Raw genomic sequence first — 22906 nt, 5'->3', positions numbered from 1 at the left:
CACGCATGAGATGTACTTATGAGCTAAAACTTATTGCCTGGTTGCTTTACTGAATATCTGTTGCTGCGATCGCACGACATATAGGTAACCGCTGAATAGTTTTCCGAAGCTCTACGACGCTCACGAGTGCACCACTGGAATATACCCAATATTATCGAATAAAAGGTTATGAAAAAATCAAGGTAACAGAGTTCATGTTTTTAATATTATCTATTCAAGCACTGTACATAAATCAGACGGGTATTGGACCAAACCATTTTTGGGAGATTTATCCATAAGCTAACAAGCATTTCGAAGTTTGACTTTCTTTTCTTATTTGAACTACATAAAAGGTATTACAAGAGGTCAAAAGGCTGACTTTCCGACATCAGAATGAAATTTACGAAAAGTGTTTTGTGTTTTTTTGGCCCCAACCTAAAAAAAAAACGATAAAAATCACTGCTACTAGTATGGGAAAGGGCTAGTCACTCCAAATTGTACAAAAAATGTAAATCAAAAATTTTAAATTTTCGGGACTTAATGATAACCCAAAACAGATGCCTAGTGAGATTATACATAAAAAAAAAGTCCCAAGCAAATAGCTATAATTTAATCGAGGAAGTACTACACAAATTATAAAAAAGTACAAGTCAACATTCACTCACCTGTCGCACCATCTGGTCCATTAAATTGCCGTTTTTGCCCAGGCCGACTGGCCCACACAATTTTATTGCCTTGGGAACCTGCTGCGGCTGCAGCTGCTGCCATCGCCGCCGCTGCATCAGCGCCACTCACCGTTGTTGCCACACCCGACGCAGCATTCACTGTGCCACCACTTATTTGTCGCCAAACAATTTGTTGTGTTGGTTGGTGTACAGATTGTTGTTGCTGATGCTGCTGTTGTTGTTGAGTTTGACGTGTTGTTGTAACAATAAGTGGCGTTGTGCCACTCGACACAGATGATGGCAAATGCTGTACCGTGCCGCCACTATTGTTGTTTGTCAAATGCTGCACGGTACCACCGCTTATATTATGCACAGCCACTTGATGTCCGCCCGATGTGCTAATAAGATTAACACCACCACCACCCGAACCTGTTGAGCTCATATTTGATGCGTTGACAGCATTACCATCAATTGTAAGAATATTTGATGTCGCCGCTGACGTCACAACGTGACCACCCGCCGCACTACCATCACCACTACTCGTGTTATCCAATTTTACATTAGATAGTGTGATAACAGACGCAGGCGCCGTGCTTGTCGCCGTATGGCTGTTAGGAACTTGCACTGCTGATTGTGCTGTGAGTGTTGGTGTAGCTTTTTGTATGTAAATTTTTTGTGTACCACCCATTAAGCTGCCATCCGCTGCAGTACTTGTAGTGTAAATGGTATGATTGCCCGACGCTGTGGCACCAATTGGTGTAAGTGTTGGATGGCGTAGCGGTGTTGTTGTTACAGTAGCGGTGCCGGTATTTCCTGGTGTGGCAGAGACATATTGTGTTATGACAGGACTGCCAGATAATAGATCACGTTGCATTTGTAGCAGTTGTTGGCGTTGTTGCTGTTGTTGTATTTGCTGTAATTGTTGCATTACATTCTGCAGACGTGGTTGGCGCAATTGCAGTATTTGTTGTTGTTGTTGTTGCTGCTGTTGTTGCACATGCGCTTGTTGCAATTGCTGTTGTTGTTGGTGCAATGCTGGCAAATTCGCCGAAGTCACCGTAATAATATCACCCACTGCCGCCACTTCCTGCAACTGCACTTGTGACTGATGCTGTTGTTGTTGCTGGTGCTGCGCTATTAATTGCTGTTGCACATGCAGCTGTGCTTGCGGCTGACGTTGATGAACAATACCAGATGTGGCCACAAGCTGCGGCTGAATGTTGTTCGCAATGAAATGTGGTATACCAACGACGGTATTCGCACTGCTATTACCAACATCCACAACACCACCACCAGCAGCACCACCAACAACGGTATTTTGTATTATTTGCGCGGGTATGTTTGCTATCGAAGGTGTTGCAGACGCAGTATGCTGTTGTACAGGCATTAAACCACCTGCTGCAAGCACAGCTGGTACTGCTATATCATCTGCAGGTTCTGTCTTTATAACTGTATCAGCTATTGTTTGATCACTCGCATCAACTGGCTCGGCTTTTGGTTGTACGTTTTGGAAAAATAAGTCATCCGGAAGGGCGCTACTTACATCTGTAGTTTTAAAAATTGTGCCACCGTACAGAGAACAGCCACTGCGCCACTTCCCGCCGGCGCTACCACAACGCCCTACTGCAACAGCACCAGCTTTGGTGCGTGAACCACGCCTGCCCTCTTTAACCTTCGTTTTATCACCAATGCAATCCAGTAATTCCGTCTCCACATCTACAGCCACCTCATCGACTTCTGCTTCGCCTTCTAATATGCCATTCCAAAAGTTTGTAGCTTGATTCAGCGTTTTTATATCATCGCACTCTTTTAATATATTAACAAGCATAGTTTCATCAGTCTCATCACCATCGCCTAACAAATTTATATCTGTCAACGAATCACCACTCAAATTGAAATCCATTGCCGAATTTGAATTGCCTACTCCATTCACTGTCTCTGGACTTTTGCTACTGCCACGAGTCACATCTGACGCATAAATAGACTGCAATAGTTGCATATCTGGCTGGAGTTCGGTATACTTGAAAGTGCTGCTTACAAAGAGCGCGTCATCGGAATGTGTATCCCACAGACTGCACAGCGTCTGCTCATTATTGACTTTTTTGCGGCGCATCGTCGATTGCTGCTCACTCTTAGCTCTGCTGTGAGACTGAGGTGGGTTTTTAGATGGCAAACATAACATTTCAACCGCTATTGGCGTATCTTGCGTCCACTCGACAAGCGGTTCTGTTGGAGATGTCAACTTGCAATCACTGCTATCCGACAATTCATCGGTTGGAGTTTTCGGTCGAAAATGCAACCAATCACGGCGTATCTCAGAAAGCAATTCATTGCAAACATCCAAACGCTGACTTGAGGTCGGCGAGAGGCTACTCATACAATCGTATTTGTCATCTGAATATTGTTGATTGTTGTCGGTTAAGATATTAATGCCGTTACTGTATGCGTCGTCTGCTTGCTCTCGCTTCAATTGCTTAGTTAGTTGCATGGACTGGCGATGCTGCTGACGTATTACATCGGGCATCTGATTCAGCGTCGTCGTCACTGCATCATCATCATCGCTATTTACGGGCTGGCGTAGATAATTTGCTGCATTGAATTTCGTTGCATTAGTCAACGTAGATTGCGTTAATATATCGTTGGCTGTCGGTTCTTTCTTCACATTGTGTCGTATAATGCTACTTAGTTGCGCCAAATTTACATTTTCTTCATCGTCTAGCACAGCCAAATCTGAAGTGGTGTTGGAGGATGCAAATTTCTTTATACTACTTAACGGTTCATTCGAATCATCAGCTGATGCACCACCACTTGTACAATCTATCAACTCTTGTTTAATAGCTTTCGTTAAGCAAGCTGTTGTTGTTGAAACTGATGACGACGCCGCTGCTAAGCTAGACGTCGCAGCTGTCATACCTAACAATACACCGACACCACCCTCCAACGATGTTGGTGCTTGTGTTGTTATTTCCGAGCTCATACCCTCGCTTTTTATCACATTTAATTTATCGCTAACGCCTACATTTTTGTTTATATTACTACTGCTATTGTTGTTGTTATTGTAGCTCGGCAAATTATTATTGGAACGATGAGTTGGCCATTGTGACTGTTGCTGCAGCTGCTGTTGCCGCACTAAATCGACTACAATTTCATTAGACACATCATCGCCATTTAATTTTTCGCGCTTTACTTTTTCACTCAGTAAGAAACTACTTATACTATTCATACTTTTCTCATCGATTAGCTTCGATAAACGATGCAGTAAGCCGCGTGGCAATTGCTCCTTTATCGGTAAATCAGCTATAGGTGGTTTTGCCGACACCACAACCTTTGCATCCCCCTTTGCAACATCAGCACTGTTGAAACGGCGTCGTTTATTATTGTCGCCAACAAGCGCTACATTGCTACCATTCACACTTTCAAGTGCCTTTTGCTGCTGTAATCGACGACGTCGCCTCTTTTGGTGTAAGCGCATACGTTGACGTTGGCGTTGACGCATCAACGTCAGTGATGAAATATAGTTAACATCGCGCGAGATATTCACATCTGTACCCCAAGTGCTCTCGCATTCATCCTCGTATTCATCGTCATCAAAGTCTGCTTCGACGCCATCATCGTCACTCACCTGAGTTACAGCAGTGTCATTTCTGCGTTGTGGCATATCCATTGGCACATCCAAGGGTTCAACTTTGATCGTCGTTGTAGTGGCGGGTATTTGTGATGTAGGTATTGCCGTGGCGGCGGCGTTGGACGGCAGCAGGTCGACAACCGTAGGTGGTGAGGCGGGTTTTACAGGCTCTTTTTTAATATTCAAATATTTTGACGTGGCCGAAGATTTGGTATCGCTTTCAAATATCGTATAGTCTAACTGTGACCAAAAATCATCCATATTTGTAGCGATACGATCCAATATGACTCGACCTCCACGTCCCATCCGTCGTCTCGCAAAGCCAATGCAACGTGGTCTGAAATCAAAAATATAAATTAAAATTTTTATTATTAATGCTATTTTAAAAGAGATATAGACAAATATAACAACCTCGGATGTCGAATGGATGTGAGCGTAAATCGATATTTCGGATCAGCAAAACCATAATCGTCCTTCGATTCCCACGGCCAATTGCCCTCATGAGCTAAAGGCTGTTAAAGAAAATAATGAGAGGAAAACAAATTAATAAAACTGTGTGAAGAGGTACGGTTCAAGCGTTGTAAAATGATACCAAATCAAAATAAAGCCCAAAAAATTGTAATAAATACATATGTACCCGTAGGACCAGATTTATGGTGGATAATTCCATCTTAAAGACAGATACTGCATTGTTATGTGGTTAATCTGATTTCATTATGCCACAGTTAATCCAGAAGCTCGTGAACTAATAGTCTTCAATGTAGGGGCGACGGGTCCCATCTTATAGTCTTCTGTGGTCTTATCTGCGCCTTGCCATTGTTGTTGTTGTAGCGATAAGGACACTCCCCGAAGGTTTTGTAACAATTCAGGAACATAACATCTAAACCCAGAGGAATTAAACAAGGTGTACCACAGGGTGGTGTGCTATCCCCACTTTATTTAACTTCTACTTATCGAAGCTATCTTCACTACCAGAAGGAGTCACTGTCGTTTCCTACGCCGATAACTGCACAATAATGGCCGCAGGTCCGTTTTGGAGGGCATGCAACGGCAATTGTTCCTAAAATCCAGATCCGTATTAAAATCTTCAAATCTCTTACCGGTAGCATTTGGAAAAAGCAAAAAGAAACGCTCATTACCACTTACAAAGCAATTGGCCGGTCGATTGCATGCTACGCGTCCCTGATTTGGTCGCCAAGCCTACAGGTTACTCACTGGAAGAAAATACTGGCCGTCCAAAATACTGCCGTCAGTACCGCTACGGGCTTGTCTTCTTATGTCCCCAGAACACAATCTACATAATGAGCCGAGAATACTCCCCATTAGGGAGAAAAATGAAATGCTAACCAAACAGTTTCTGTTGAATGCCCAGAAACCTGGGCATCCCAACAGACATCCGATTGAAGAGGCCTCACCTCCTAGGGGCTTAGGAGGCCATCTCCGTAAGCATTATAGGAAATACGGCACCTGAGAACACAGCCGTATGAAGCAAAAAAGGAGAAACAGGTCTTCAGTGATAACCACAAACAGGCGTAGGATCTCTATGTCAGGAATTGCCCGAACAATGCAGTTCTTAAAGAAAAATACCCAGAACTCCATAGGAAAACGCGCGTCACTCTAGCTCAACTTTGATCTGGCTACTATAAAAGGTTAAACTCTTACCTATACAGAATTAGCCCCGACATACAAAGCATATGTCCTGCTTGCAATGTGTCCCCACATGACACCAACCATCTCTTCAATTGTAATGTGGAACCAACGCCTCTAAGACCCCTCTATCGCCCACCCATGTTGAAACTGCCACCTGTTTCCTTGGACTCCCGTTAGAGGACATTGATGACAATTTGTGATCGGTCGCACCTATTGGATGGGGCGAAGCACTGCTACAACAACAACATCCTTTGCCGGATGCAATCTGGTACGTTCCGGTAACAAGCGCCATAAAGGCACCATCTCGGGAACGATTTAGTATTACCACATTAAACCTTCGCGGGGTCCCAAATCATTGGCTGCTTAAGAAACAGAATTCGCCACGGGTAGGTGAGGTTTACAACTGGGTTGGAGAAGTTATAAACTGCGCTGACAACCCCTTGATAGGGTTGCGCTACTCAACCCCTTGAATCGATTTGGTATTTTAGTCGCCTCTTATGACAGGCATACCTCCCGGGGGTATTTTCTAAGCCCCTTGCGCAAGAAAGCGCAAGGACCACTCACCACTAACGCCCTCTGGATTTTAGTGGTCTGCTGGTACTGGCGGTATCCGCCTATCTGTCTGCCCTGTAGGCGTGCTGCACATACATACATATACAGCTGCACACGCTGAGTCGACTAATAGCTTACATAGGTGCACAAAAGCCGCACTAAAGGAGGCTACTTGCAGTAACCTCGGCTATACCTTGTACGGTGAAGACGTTTGGGAGATGGACGGAAATGAAGACCATACTAATAGGTTGCTCTTATTTGAGCCGCAATACTCGTTGGTTGTTCTTATTTGAGTCACACTATTCGTACATTGCTCTTTTTTGAGTCACAGTAACATGTTTCGTTCTTTGATATAACACACATCTAAATAGTTAGTCCAGATAATTTTTATAAACGTAAGAAAATCTAAGCTAAGCATTAAGGCAATATATCACAAATAATGAGTACCTCTAATATGTAATAAGCATGCATTCTATTACTTAGATATACCGGCAACGCAATCAGCAATCGTTTCCCATTTAACAAATCAATTTCTTACATACACACATACAAAACATATGTAAAGGCATTACTATCATACACATTCAGCCAACTTCACTTTTCATATCTCTAATCACTAGCCAACGCGAAAGCTCACCCTATGATAATAGCTATGTTGCTTTCGCCTAAATGCAAACGGCGTCTCCTCGTCGCTCTCGGAGCCCAATTTGTGCGCATGATGACCACTACTGCCACCAACACCACAACTCCCACCTAAACCATTGCTACCATAATCATCCTCCTCCGTTTCGATATTGGATTCATTAGCAGCTGGCGATGAGCTCTGTCGATGTAATTGTAGCAGATGATGCGAACTTAATGCTGAACTACCTGCTACCGCACCTAACGCTGACGCTGATAAACCATTACCAGTGCCAATGCCTCCCAAATACTGTTGTTGTGTTTGCTGTTGTTGCGACAGATGTTGCTGTTGCTGATGCTGTTGCTTGTCACGCGGTATTTTATGTTTTCGCTTTTTATACTGTCGTTTCTCTTTGCGAATACCACCGCTACTTGCTCCAGCGCTAATTGCATCTGCGTTGAAATAAAAAAAATATATATATAAAAATTAAAATTAGTAAAACAATACTTGACAAATCTAATAAAAACAAGTAAAGGTGTGTAAGTTCGGGTGTAACCGAACATTATATACTCAGCGTCAGCTTCAATTGTACATTTCATTTCAGATAAATTACTTTTCTACATAACACGTGGCACCGCCCATTTAAAAAAAAAAATTCGCCCCATTTCCTCTTAAAATAAAACTTGCTAAGTGAAATATCATCGATTCAAAACTATTTTTTGCTAAGTTATAGGTTATTATTCTAGTGTACGACCCTTTTAAATTTGTTTTATATCTAAGTTGCCGTGGTCTTTAATCGATCCCGTCTATTTTTACTAGAAATATTTTCTGCTATAAGGAAAATATGTTCACCCAATTTTGTTACGATATGTAAATTTTTCTTCGAGTTATGGCTCCCGAAATATAGAAAATTGCTTAGACATAAAAGGGGCGGTGCCACGTCCATTTTTTTTTAAGTTTTTCCTATTTATTGTTATAAATCCACTTGGGAAATGAAATACCATTGATATAAAGCCCTTTTTTGCAAAGATATAGCTTATTTTATTCGTCCACGACCGTTTTCAATATAAAAGTGGGCGTGGTCCTTAATCGATTTCCTTAATTTTTCTCCAAAGCATTCCTTATAGTAAAGGCAACCTCTCTGCCGAATTTTGTTACGATAGACTTAATGGTTTTTGATTTATGATTAATATTTGCAAACTTGATTTTATCACAAGTGGGCGGTGCCACGCCCATTTAAAAAAAATGGTTGCAAATTTTTATCAAGTCTTAATATCAGTCCACGTGTCAAATTTCAACATTCTAGGTGTTTTATTTACTAAATTATCAGGTTTTTTGTTTTCCAAAATTATATATGTATATGTATATAAAAAGTGGGCGTGGTTATCATCCGATTTCGCTCATTTGCAATACCAATTTATTCTGGGTCCAGATAAGCTAGTGTACCAAATTTGGTGAAGATATCTCAATATTTACTCAAGTTATCGTGCTAACGGACGGACGGACGGACATGGCTCAATCAAATTTTTTTTCGATCCTGATGATTTTGATATATGCAAGTCTATATCTATCTCGATTCGTTTATACCTGTACAACCAACCGTTATCCAATCACAGTTAATATTTTCTGTGTGCAAAGCACGCTGAGTATAAAAAAAAATCATGTAACTCACCAGTCGTTAAAGTCGAAGGATTCAGGTACTGCGAAGCCGACGCATACAGATGGCCGCCACAACCGGGTGCTACATTATTGACACCTGCAGTTGCTCCGAGCAAACCGCCTGGCCCTAGTACACCACCAACACCGGTAGTATGCGTTGACGCACTTGCCGGCACAACACCAGTGGGTGTGGCCCCGGACGCAGATCCATGGTGTGAGTATTGATTCGTATACAAAGGGGCAAACGCTGGTCTTTAAGTTGAAAGAAAAAAAAATTTGTTAGAAATCGAATCTTAGCACAGCTGATGTGCTTTTGAAAGACATACCTGGAGTTCTTTAAAGAAGAACTCAATTCGGAGAATAGAGCACCACTGAAGTCGCGCAGTTGATATCGCTTCTCGAAGATTTCAATAGATAAATGCAATTGCTCACGTTTCGTCTTCTCGCGTCGCTTCACCATCTCCAACACGGTGGTGGCACGCTGCAGATCTCGTCTAATTTTATATACGTTGACGTATGATTAGTACGTTTTTTACAAAATATCTACTCTTACACAATATTACTATGCTTTGCTTTACTGGGACGGTATAAATCGAATTGTCTGGTGCATAAAATTGGAGTTGTTTTAAGTGTTTGACAGCTAAATAGGATAGTATGGTATACCGACGGCTCGAAGACGCCAGAGGGGATTGGATCAGGAGTCGTGGGACCCAGAGCCAAGATATCAATACCCCTTGGAGTATACCCGAGCATTTTTCAAGCGGAAATATTCGACATAAGCCGGTGCGCCGATCTGAACCTTCAGCGCAAATACTCCAATGAAACAATTGCCATACTCAGTGACAGTCAGGCCGCCCTCAAGGCAATCTCGGTGTTTGAAATAAAATCAGCACTGGTCCTTGAGTGCGTTGAAAAGCTAAATCAACTAGGAGCACACAACGAACTAATGCTGGCCTGGGTTCCTGGCCACAGGGGAGATGAGGGTAATGAGCAGACGTACAGTCTTGCCAGAGAGGCAGCAACGACACGACCTATTGGTCCCGAGCCGTTCCTGCCAGTAGGCCCGCAGGAAATTAGGGGGCATCTATTAGTAGAAGAAAGGGAAAAGAGGAAAGAACAGTGGCGCAATATGCCAGGCCTGAGACAATCTAAGTTACTATTAGGGGGTTACAGCACAACTCAAAATAGGGCATTAATAGGCCTCTCGAAAGATAACCTAAGAATCCTAACAGCTGTTCTTACAGGACATTGTAGGCTGAACAGTCACATGCAAAAGCTGGGTATAATATCGAACAACACATGCCGATTTTGTGATCGATCAGCGGAGACGGCGAACCATATCCTCCTGGAGTGTGACGCAATCTCAAGACGTAGGGCTAAGTTTATGGGCTCACCATGGCCAGAGCATTCTCACATCAAATCCATCAAGCCAGGTGAACTGCTAGGGTTCATCAGGGATGTCGGCTTGGATGAGATGCTGTGAAGCAGCTGAGGGCACAATAGACCAATGGTCGCAGTGTCATCGTCAATTAATTATCTATCTATCTATCTAAGTGTTTGTTCTCACTTATTTACTCCTTTGCCCATTACCAAGAGAGTTTTAATTTGTAGTTTCAATCACAAAAACAAAAACGCTCTGAAATGTTTACGACCTCTGGATTGGGATTGACTTATAGATCAATAAAAAACAAAACTTGTTCCCAATAGGTTTCGTTATTGTTTTTGTTTTAGTAAGTAAAGATTAGAATACTTTTCCGATTTGAACCTGGATCCTTTTGCGTAGCATTGGAAAACAACATACAACGAAAATATATGCGGCCAGAGGCCGTCAATTCAGCTTAGCTTCTTTACGCTGTACGTAACGGATGAGAACTAAAAGCATCCCCATCACTTTAAGTTTAATATTGGGAACTCCCCTAGGCTTAAAGCACTAGAGTTCTAAAAGGTTCTCGATTTTTCAAGCGATTTCGTTCTACGCCACCTTACCCCGGAAACGCGATGTCGATTGCCTGGGTTCACTGTATACGATTCATAACCAAGCTCGTTATTATCTGCCTGACTAGAGAAGATGGTTTTATACGTGAACCGCAACCACTTGCGTGCCTCCTGGTTAGCGAAAGTCTTGAAACGAAACATTGTCGCTGTTTCCATGGGTCGCATAGATACGAACATGGACAGGAGTGTTGCAAAGAATTAAGTAACAGTGTTAGTAAGTGTATGATGCTACGATATCAAACTGTAACGATATTGTAACGAATTTTGCGAAATCCTTGTTATTATATGTCTTCTACAAACGTTCGAATCGCTAATTGACGAATAAATAACTCCAATATTCAGTAATGCAAAATGGTCTTTATTAGACTACTTTGAGGTACTTCACAATGACACTTATACGTCACAACTAATTGCGTGTTTAAATCAAACTGATTCCTGATTACTCAGCTTGCGCTGTTTTTATACTCTCTGTTGCCTTGTCCGCATATTTCTCCAAAGGTCTAGATGTTTCACCTTCTAGAATCTCCTGCTTGGTTACCAGCTATATGCTTGTGTATGTGTGAGCACCAACTTCGGCTGATTAGTACATGTGTGTGCGTGAGTTATTCTTCATCGCCTTTTATATATGTGTGTAAATGGATTAAATTCATGTGTTCATGTACACAAGAGTGGCAGCTTGCTTTATTGTTGTTGTGCCTTTATTTACCAGCAGCTTAGTGATGCTAACATTACATACATTTTTTTAATAAGTCCATGGAACAACGTGCAACGGAACAATTCTCCTAGTCAAGTTCTAACGTACTTAATTACATCTGACATCTCAAAACCTCGGTGTGCGCGATCTGGTTATTATTTTATTTCGTTACGCCATGAAACTAGTGATTTTACGTCAGATACGTCAGACTTAACCTAACACAACTTTACTGGAATTAAATGTTCACGACATTCTTACTTCTTGCAAATGAATCAACTCCAATTTTATTTACTAACATCTTCACTACATCTTAGGCTGATTAGACGATTTAACCTGTGCAATAACCATCTCTAACTTTTCAAATTATGTAAAACACTTTACATAACCATTTAATATTATATTGTCCCATACAAAAAAATGTTTCGTACGCACCTCAACTTGAGCATCTTCTCGTAGGACGTTTCATCATTTTTGCGATTCTTTCGCGTTTGCATCTTTTCAGTGCGACGGCGAAATGCTAAGTACGGATTGTTCGAAGATGCGCCCGGACGATTCTCCGTTTTCACAGTCAGTATCAGCGGGTGTTGCTGTATTATTTCAAATTTTTATTTAGCAAATTTATTTATTTATTATTTTTAAATTTAATTTAAAGCAAAATAATATGCATAGAAATGTCTAAGGTAAAAAAGTTGCGTCATTTAATTTATGTAATTGACGCATTCTCTCTTTTTTGTTATAATTAACATTTTTTTTTGCTTTGGCACTTTTAAAGCAATATGTAATTATTACCATTTTTAAGCGTTTATTAAGCCAATAATCGTAAACGGCAATGCTGACTTCATCGTCCTGTTTAAGCAACGCTTTCGCCTCATTCAGCTTAACGACCATTTGACCTGAACTCTTCTCTAATCGATCCATCATCTGCTCGAACTTCAGTGGTGTCAGATCGAGACGCCGACTCTGTTGACTGATCCAAACCTCATCACCGCTATCCATATCGTAATCTGGCACATCCTGCTCGAGACCCAGCGCTGTAAAAGAGTACGTACGTATATACATTAGGGTGGGTCAATTTGTATGGACGAAAGTTAACCGATATCGCGCCATCGATCTTTCGATAGGATTTGGGCTCAGTAGAAAAAAGTTCCACTACGCATACTCAAAAAAATAATTTTCGAGCCTGCGAAATTTCATTTTTTTTTTAGACTTTTTTCGACTTTGATTTTAAAGGTTTTTTTCATGACCTACTAAAAAATTTTCATTTGATTGTAAAATTTTCATGTATACCCTGTCCGACCCAAAAATATTTTTTTTTTTTTTTTTCAAAAAACTGTTATCGAAAACGTTTTTAGCGGACATTTTTGGGTCGCGCTCCGAAGAGATTTTAAGCCGAGCTTCTATTCCAATTTGCGTCGTGCTTCTTTTTAATTTTTCCTACTTGTTTTATGCCGACTCCGAATAGGCAACATATTCGAATTTTACTTCCAGAACAAACCTACTTCATAAATATTTTAGTAATGTCAGAATACAAAAAAAAAAACTTTGAAAAACTTTGGTCAGATAGACCGTCAGCAGTGCTTAAAGATTTATAGTGTAAAATATTTCACTTACGTTGCATGTGTATTAATTGCCTCGGCATTTTGTAGTTCGGAGGATACATACGATCGTAGGCTTCCTGATCGGTGGTAAAAACCTCGGGTGTGGGTATTATGAGCCCAGTACATATTGCCCGCTGTAGATGATGTTCCTGGAAGAGAGAAAAAAAGTAAGTATATGTAAGTGATGATAAAATAGTATTTCATAAATTTTTCCATGTTTAAGTTAACTTGCATTATAAAGTAAACTTAATAACAATAGAACCAAAATATACGCTAATTTATTTACGGTTGCTGTTGTTAAACAGATGTCCAGGAAGCCGAACCCGGAAAAAAAATTTCTTTAGAGCTGGTGGAGCGAAGAACTTGAATGAATTACATGACGAAAACCATGCAGGACAATTTCCAGAAACTTCTTATTTGGGAAGTGTTAACAAGTCTTGTCAAAATTTTGAAACTTTTATATAAGTTTTCAGTAACTTTTTGAGAAAGACACCCATATTCTGACGCTCGGTGACTGACAGTTGTTATAGTTTTGTGTTCATTGAAACATTATGGCATATGATTGTTGGTCTTCCACATAAAATTATGCACACTTTGTATGGAAAAAAATCGATTCAAACAAAAAGAAATAAAATAATTCGAAAATTGTTTGCTAGTTAAACGGTTTTATTGAAAATAATACTTACATTAAGTAATAATAATACTAAAAGATAGAAAATAATTAGGTATGTCCTAGGTACTAGTCATCACACTCCTCATCAATCTTGGGCGTTGATTTCAATTTATTAATTTTTTAAGATACATTAGCGCATTAAGACTTATACTAGGTTCAAACACACACCAAATTGGCAATTTATACTATTTGGGCAATTTATTACGCAATTTGTCATATAATAAATTGTAATAATAAATTGCCAATTTAAAAAAAATTGCGTAATAAATTGTTTCAAACTGCAAATGCAACATTGTAAAGTGTGTTTATTGAGTATATTTAAACGTCAGCTACGCACGGCTGAACTATATGGTTGGCTCATCTCATCAGCTGATTTTATGTCTTTCATTTCACTGGAGTAGGGATTGTCAAAAGAAGATGGCAAACTCAAAATGAAACCAAAACATTGAACACATTTTCTTACAACACACAAAAATTTCAAAGTTTTATGTTTTCATTCCATTTCATTCGCCTAATACCAACACGCACATTTTGACAGTCTGAACAAAGGTATGTTCTTGCTGTAGAGATGAGCCAACCAGCTATCAAATTACTATTGTGTAAGCTAAATCGAGTTGTATGAACAGCACTCAATTCAAATCGAAATTTCCTCAATTTATTTTTCTGTTTGAACATAGTATTAGTCTTTTATTGCACAATACAAGCAGAAAACTTAATAAATCAGCTGTAGAACAAAAGTGGGTTGCTCTAAACCCAGATTGAAACTTACTCAGCAGATTGTGCTCCTCAACGAACGCAGTAATTTGTTGCGCCATAAGTGACTCAAGCACCTTCGACAGTCCGGTCAATGTGCTGATAGGTCTAAAGTCAGAAAGCTCGGAAGCACCAGGTTTTTTGACAAGAGGGTTAAAAATAACTACTTTCCATCGGAGGGGAAAGTGGATGTAGTGAAACAATGGTTTACAAGACGCGCAATTCAGCTTAAAGTATTGGGTAAGATTAAAAAATAAATAAATGTAAGGCGCGATAACCTCCGAAATTTGATTGGTACCTATCGCATTCGACTTAATGCTGTAAATACATTTCGCAACATCGGGTTCCCCAATAGAAATTTGACGCGAGCCCCGCTTTCTTCAGAAACCTAGAGATACACGAACGGCTGACATGTTGAAGACTTTAGACTGGTTAAGTGTGAAACAAAAGATTTTTTTCCACTCCATGAAATTCATATTTAATATCAAACATGGAAATGTACCTGAGTATTTAAATAAAAATATAGCAATAGTTGAGCAGACTCACAACATAAATACGAGGAGCAAACGTAATTTCAAATAGCCGTTTTTTAGAACTGAAACTGATCAACACAACATTTTCTACAAGGGTCTGAAAAGCTACAATGATCTGCCTATGGATATAAAAAGTTGCAACCAAATAACAGTATTTAAAACAAAATTATACGAATATTGTAAAACCTTAGCTGTAAGATAAAAAACTGTAATATTTTCAAATTTACGAATTAGGCTTCTGGCCGTTATAAATAAATAATCTAATCTAATCTAACGGGAGTCCTAGGAAACTTGCTGTTTGAGCAGGGGTGGACCATAATGTGAGGGGTGTTAGAGGCGTTGGTTCCACATTACAATTGAAGAGATGGTTGGTGTCATGTGGGGACACATTGCAAGCAGGGCATATATTTTGCACGTCGTGGTTGATTCTGGATAGGTAAGAGTTTAACCTGTAACAGTATCCAGATCGAAGTTGGGCTAGAGTGACTCGCGTTTCCCTAGGGAGTGTGCGTTCCTCTTCTGCAAGTTTAGGGTATTGTTCTTTGTGTACTGGATTCACCGAGCAATTCCTGGAGTTCACCAAGGACCTGTTTATGTTTTTTGGCTTCATTCAGGTGCCGTATTTCCTCATAGCGCTTACGGAGGTGACTCCTTACGCCCCTGGGCGGTGTTGGCTCATCAATCAGAAGTCTGTTGGGATGCCCAGGTTTCTGGGTATTCAACAGAAACTGTTTGGTTAGCATTTCATTTCTTTCCCTTATTGGGAGTATTCTCGCCTCATTATGTAGATGGTGTTCTGGGGACATAAGGAGACAACCCGTGGCGGTTCTGAGGGCAGTATTTTTGGCAGGCCTGTAGCTTCTTCCAGTGCGTAATCTTTAGGCTTGGCGACCATATCGGGGACGCGTAGCATGCAATCGGCTGGCCAATTGCTTTGTAAGTGGTAATGACCGTTTCTTTATCTTTTCCCCAAGTACTGCCAGCAAGAAATTAGAGGATTTTATTACGGCTCTGGATTTTCGGTACAATTGCGGCTGCATGCTTACCAAAATGTAGATCCTGATCGAACGTCATACCCAAGATTTTGGGGTGTAAGACAGTCGGTAGCGTAGTGCCATTGACGTGGAGATTCAAAATGGTCGACATTTGGGACGTCCATGTTGTAAATAAGGTCGCCGATGATTTAGTCGGTGATGTCAGGTTTCGCGAGGTGAAGAAACTGGAGAGATCAGGGAGGTAGCCGTTTTTTTGTTGCATAGCTCATCGATCTGTGGGCCTGGGCCTGTGGCCATTATTGTGCAGTCATCGGCTTAGGAAACTCCTTCTGGTGGCGAAGGTAGCTTTGATATGTAGAAGTTAAACAAAAGTGGGGATAGGACACCGCCCTTTGGCACGGCACCCTTTGTTTAACTCTCCTTAGTTTAGATGTTTCGTTTCTAAATTGCACCGATTCCTGCCGACCACCCAGATAATTTGCGGTCCACCATTTAAGACATGGGGGAAGGGTAGACCCTTCCAAGTCTTGCAGTAACCATGCCATGGTTGACCGTATCAAAAGCTGTTGATAGGTCTAGCGCAACGAGTACTGTTCTATGGTGTGGGTTTTGATTTAAACCGCAAATTATCTGGGTGCTAGTGGCATTTAGCGTGGTGGTAGTGCTGTGTAGATTTCTAAAACCATGCTGATGAGAGGCTAGTGGCAAATTTGCCTTGAAATGGGGCAGTAAAATGGCTTCAAGCGTCTTGGCTACTGGCCTTTAATCATTTTCTGTACTTTTCTTTCATTTCATTTATTTTCCTTTCCTCTCTTCTCCTTCCCACCACTTTGAATATCAGCAAAGAAAATTACACATTTACTCATATTTGCTGACTCTCGCGCTATACTTCCAACAAAACAGCTTCATTCATTTGTTCGCGAGATCAAATTTGTGTTCTTTTGCATGCGACCTGACCTGATGGTTTTCTCAACACAAAAACACCAACCACACGTAGAGCCCATAGTGTGAGTGTTAACATTCTCATAGTTTAAATATGTGTTGGACATTGGTAGTTGGACCATTACCTTTTTTGAAATTTTTTTTAATGGCCTGAACTTCTTGAGAAGACCTATCGATACATGTATAATTGTTTATACCTTAGAATTATATTTTGGTTTCTTTATATAAAGATCACCCAACACAGAGAAAAGCTTAAATATAATTTTAAAGATGATGTTGGAAAACAATTACACTGAAATTCGTCACTTTATATCTATTTTATCCAATATTATTATACTCTAATCAAATTTTCATGACACGTGTTTTCTATTTTATGAAAAAAAAAATGTCAACTTAACATATTGTTACGAATGTTAGCAACACTAAGGGGTACTGCCATCTCTATGCCGATGCTAAGCAGTGACGTGAATGCACATCAACAATTTAATCATTTTGTCTACACCTATGTACGTATACGCAGCGAAGAAGAGATGCACAAACACATGCAGATATCTTATCTGAAGGTATCCTAAAGGTATGCAATTATAATTGTGGAAGTGTCGCTCACACATACAAGCGCATGTGGTATGAGAGAAGCTATAAAAATTATACATCTGTAGTTGTAGCTGAGAAATTTATAACTAACTAGAAGTTCTGGAATTAGAAAAGCCTAGAAATGTGCAACGAGGAAATAAAAAATAAAAAAAAAGGCGACAACAGTAGAGGCGAGGATCAGTTTCATTTAAGCTATCAGTCAGTTTGGTTATTAAGCAAGCTAGTTGCAAAGTATACGTGTTATTGTGAATTACTTTAATAAAGGCCATTTTTCCATTATTCAATATTCGAGTTATTTATTCAACAGTTTAGCGATACGAACGTTAGCAGAAGATTGCAAATAAGGGGAATTGCAGTAAATTCGTTACAATATGAAAACAACGCATACATTTGTATGTATGAACATAAACCCGTTATACGAGCCAGTCAAAGGGCAATAAAATGAAAGTGATTCATTATTTAAACATCCGTATTAATGCGCATACGTACTCAGTACACAGTATGGAATAATCTACCTAAATATACACTCAGGCGAGCAAAATACTTTAAATGGCATGAAATAAATAAACAAAACCCATAATTCATCAACACTCATCGCATGTCGTCGACAATATGTATACACAAACGTACAAATACTATCAGAAAAATTTCCAAATGTGCAAAAACATTTTAAATGAGGTTTAGTACAAACACATTAGGGTGTTGAAAACCGGGATCCATGCCCTGAAACATCGGGATTATAGTTTCGGCATAGTAAGTGCTTGAGGCGTAGGATTTTTATTTTATCATTTTAAAGCTTTTTATATTTTGTTAATCTTTTTTTTTATTTAAATAATCACGTCCCTTCAATTATAAGTATAATTTTTATTTTAATACTAATTTTTATTTCATTGAAAATATTTTTATAAACGTGAGGTTAGCGAAACACCAATTACACTGGTTTACAGCAAAAATCCACCAGAGACGCCATTATGAAATTCCTATGTAAAATCAAGGTCCGAAAATCAAGGTTATTTTTAATTCTATGATAACGTTTTTGAGATATTTACGAATAACCGTACTTAAGTATTAAATGGATATATTTACTTGAATGCTTATAACTTTTGTATTAGTCCATCGATTTTGTTGAATGAAAGCTTATTTTTTTTGTAATAAAACAGAGCTTAGAGAGAAAAAAAAATCTGAAAAAAAATAAAAAGTTTTCAAGATCATTCCTCGCAAAGTACAATTTTTTTATATTTTTGCAAAAAAAAATTGAACAAATCCGTTATGATTGTTCGTTATCTTTGAATCTGCAGGGCCTAGCAAAAAGTGTTGTATGCACAGTTTATAGCATATTTTATTACCTTTTAAAAGCTTCAAACCGTTTTGGAATTGCTCAATACGTGCTTGAGATATATATGATTAAGTGGACCCAATTTTTTTTTTTTTTTTTTGAAAAAACGGTAATTCGTAAATATCTCGAAAACATTACCATAGAATTAAAAATAACCTTGATTTTCGGAATCAGGGGGTGATTATACATAGGAGTTCCATAATGGCGTCTATGGTGCAGAAAAAAAGTTGGAATTTGTGATCCAGTGTTATTCGCAAATTCGGTGCGAAGAGAAAAAAAGTTTTGCGCTTATCTAAGAGCTTTGTTGGGGTGCTTTCAGCTAAGTCGCATTTCAAATTGTGAATGGTTCACGTCTAACAAAAAGCACTAAAAAAAGAGTCAAAACATTTTTCTTTCCGCAACTTATTAGCGGCTAATACGCAGCAAAATACCAGCCAAGTCGCGTTTCACTCAGTGAAGGCTGTCAGCTTTTACGAGGGGAGAGGTGAACTTAACACGTTGGCTGCCACGTCGTGCGACACCCAGATGTTACCCTGAGGCCACGTCGCACATATTCGTGCGACACCTAAGTGTTACCCTGATGCCACGTCGCACATCTTCGTACATTTTAATATGGAATTTTACATGGAATTTGGATTCTCTGGCCTGTGGTGAACAGTTTGGCGTATTTCCCATGGCCGCTGTGTATTTTTAATGGTATTTTTTTGGGTAATAAAAAAGTTGGAAATAAAATTTTTTTTTTATAAAATGTTTTCCTTCTGTTATGGGTTCTGGAGACATGTAGTCCAACAAAGCATTTGAAATCTCCTGCCGAAACTTGGTTATTGAAATTTTTTTGTTTGTAGCCTTTTTATATATTATAAAGGCATTTACGACAGACATTCCAAGTAACAGTTCAAAAGCCCCTTTGCGGTACCACTTAACACCTCTTCTGAGAGTGGTGGCGTAGGAGGTAATTTGATCGGATATATCAACACCTAATTTGGCTTTATTGTAATTAATAACAGCACGGGGTTTTTCAATAGCTCGTTTCCTTCGCTTCCTGGTGGATGGTGGATTGTTGGTACTGGTGGATGCTTCGTTACTGTCTACATTTGGATGGCTCGGCGTGGCTACCGTTACAGGAGGGTGTTTTGTCGAAAGAATCCTAGCATCTCTGGTGTCCTTCCAATTTAACACAACCACTCCATTTTCCTCCTCAGGGGCTACCATCTCGCCTCTTTTCATATTAGCTTTCATAACTTCAGCCGGACAATTCTTTTTGTTGGCCCAAAAGGGTGTCTATTTTTATTTATTTTTATTATTTTTGTTCTTTTTTGTTTCTTAGTGCCTAAAAATAAGTTTTGACTACTCGCGACTTTATTTTGGTCCCTAATTTTGCAGTTATAACAGTTTTTTTGTGTCGCACATTTTCGTGCGACGTGGCCCCACAACATGTTTTATGTTCTCCCAGGCCATGTCGCACGAAAATGTGCAAAATTACATTTTGTTACTTATTTATGAAGATGAGTTGATTTTAAGGATCTTGAGAGGCAACAGTAAGTAATGCGAAAAATGTAGTGAAAAGGAGAAAATCAAATTAAGTGTAAATTAAATAAAACGACAACCTAACGTAGTTTGAGATGACAGTCTAATAGTTAAATTAAGAAGATTTACCCTATTAAATAAAATAAAAAATAGGTCGGTGTTGTGAATGCTCTGCTATTGGCTTATAAAAATACCGTATATTCGTATATAAGCAAGTGTGTTTGCCTTTGCTACCTCAGAACAGCACTAGCAACAATACTTACATGAAGTAATAATCATACTAAAAGCTAGAAAATAATTAGGTAGGTCCTAGGTGCTAGTCTTCACACTCCTCATCAATCTAGGGCGTTGATCAGACAACTAAATAAAAGCGTTGGACTTCATGTAAGTATTGATTTCTATAAACCGGTTAACTAAAAAATAATAATTTTTGTAATTATTTTATTTTCAAGTTTATTTAATTGCCTATTATTTCTCATTCTATTTAGTTCATTTAGTGACTCATTATTACAAGGACTCTTTGTTGACAATTTGTTACAATCTAAGTCCTCAATACATAATCCTTCCAAAGACTTTACTCGACTCTGCGCCACGTATGCTTGTCCCTCTTCCAACTCCAAATATTTTGATGTCACTTCTACCGGACTGTATGTAACATTTGTTCCAAATATGAGCCAAATCGAACATAATAGGTCGTTTTCTATTCATGTATGTATTATGTGTTCTAAATAGGGACCAAATCGTACCACAAATACGATTTTTTTGAATATCTCGATTCTTGGTCCACCTAGCGGCGATGTTTTTCATATGTCGCTTTCTATTATTGTATGTATTATGTGTTCCAAATATGAGCCAAAGCGGACCACAAATACGATATTTTTTAATATATCGATCCTTGCGCTACCTAGCGGCGATTTTTCATAGGTCGCTTTCTATTCTTGTATGAATTAAGTGTTCCAAACATGAGACAAATCGGACTACAAATACATTTTTTTTGAATATCGCGATCCTTCGCCACCTAGCGGCGATTTTTTGTTCCAAATATGAGCCAAATCGGACCACAAATACGATTTTTTTTTAAATATATCAATCCTTGCGCCACCTAGCGGGGATTTTTTCTTATTATTGCATTGTCATCGGGTTCTGAAGTATATTCCAAGTGTCAAGCTTGTAGCTTATCTTAAATTTCAATTACAAAATTTGTGCCATCCAGCCAACCAGCCAGCCTGTCAACCGTTTAAAAATATGCTCTGCTACTGCTCCGGCTCTGAACAAGAACAGATCATAGAGCAGAACCTTAGTAAACAAAGTGATAGCATTTCTTTTTTGCACTTTTACGAACTACTTCGCGTTTAAGAGCGGAAAAAAGCTGGAACGAAAAGCTATTTGTAGTGGAGCGATAGCAATCAAAATAAATTAATGCTATCTGTTGTTGCCCAACATTGCAAATTGCATTACATTTTTCTTTGCTCTTATAATAATAAAAAATAAATGTAAGGTGCGATAACCTCCGAAGAGATTTAAGGCCGAGCTTCTCTTCCAATTTGCGTCGTGCTCCTCTTTATTTTCCCTACAAATTTGCCGGACGGGACCTACATGTTTTATGCCGACTCAGAACGGCATCTGCAAGGCAGATGAGTTTTCACTGAGAGCTTTTCATGGCAGAAATACACCCGGAGCGCTTGCCAAACACTGCCGAGGGGCGACCCCGCTTAGACAAATTTTTCTTCTAATTTAAAAAGCTTATTTCTAAAATTTTGATGTTGCTTTGCCCGGGGTGCGAACCCAGGGCATACGGTGTGGTAGGCGGAGCACGCTACCATCACACCACGGTGGCCGCCACCTTGCTCTTGTTCCACTATAAATAGCATTTCCTTTGGAGTTTTTATTCTGCAATTTGCTCCGCTCTGAAACGCGACGGTATATGAAATGCTATCACTTTTTATACAATGGCTCTGATCTATGCTCTGTTCATGTTCAGAATCGTAGCAAAAGCTTAAAAAAACTTCGGAGTAATATATCATTTTCAGTCACTGATTAGCATTGCGTATCGGTATATTGGCTAATGGCGTTTTCTCATATATGTAATAGTCCTATATTGCTACAACAGACTAGGTAAACTCACAAACATCAGCGTGCCGATATATTGCTGTTTAAATGTTTTTGTTTTTGTATTCAATAATCGAATGTACCTACCTATATTTATTTTTTTTTTGTCTTGTCACACTTATGCTGCTACAATCACACACATTGTGTAGGCTGTCTTGTTTTGATTTCAAATTCAAATCTCATTTCGAGCATATTGTAACGAATTTGCTGCAAATCCTCTTATTTGCAATCCTCTGCTAAGTTCGAATCACTAAACTGTTGAATATATAACTCTAATATTGAATAATGGAAAAATGGCCTTTATTAAAGTACTTCACAATAACACTAGGGGGACTCATGTAACCGTATAAATGCCTTATAAAGTGTGTAAACGTAGAAATTTATCTAGTTTACGCACGAGCTGTC

The 22906-nt window shown here is 39.3% G+C and overlaps 1 protein-coding gene across 17 annotated transcripts in view; it reads right to left on the bottom strand.

The window, feature by feature from the left end:
* E(Pc) (Enhancer of Polycomb) overlaps nucleotides 1-22906 on the bottom strand; it is an 82928-nt gene that overhangs the window by 10199 nt on the left and 49823 nt on the right. For all 17 annotated transcript variants that reach the window (XM_067775966.1, XM_067775965.1, XM_067775962.1 and 14 more), the window contains 8 exons: nucleotides 13053-13188; nucleotides 12231-12472; nucleotides 11874-12028; nucleotides 9079-9246; nucleotides 8766-9004; nucleotides 7109-7545; nucleotides 4681-4781; nucleotides 645-4606 (listed from right to left, as the gene is read on the bottom strand). In XM_067775966.1, coding sequence (XP_067632067.1) covers nucleotides 645-4606; nucleotides 4681-4781; nucleotides 7109-7545; nucleotides 8766-9004; nucleotides 9079-9246; nucleotides 11874-12028; nucleotides 12231-12472; nucleotides 13053-13188 — 5440 coding nt within the window. The remainder of the gene's footprint in view (nucleotides 1-644; nucleotides 4607-4680; nucleotides 4782-7108; nucleotides 7546-8765; nucleotides 9005-9078; nucleotides 9247-11873; nucleotides 12029-12230; nucleotides 12473-13052; nucleotides 13189-22906) is intronic.

The sequence above is a fragment of the Eurosta solidaginis genome, chromosome 3 (genome assembly GCF_040869045.1).
Source record: "Eurosta solidaginis isolate ZX-2024a chromosome 3, ASM4086904v1, whole genome shotgun sequence".
NCBI lineage: Eukaryota > Metazoa > Arthropoda > Insecta > Diptera > Tephritidae > Eurosta > Eurosta solidaginis.
Note: the sequence above shows the minus strand (reverse complement) of the source record. Positions and strands in the feature narration are given on the sequence as shown.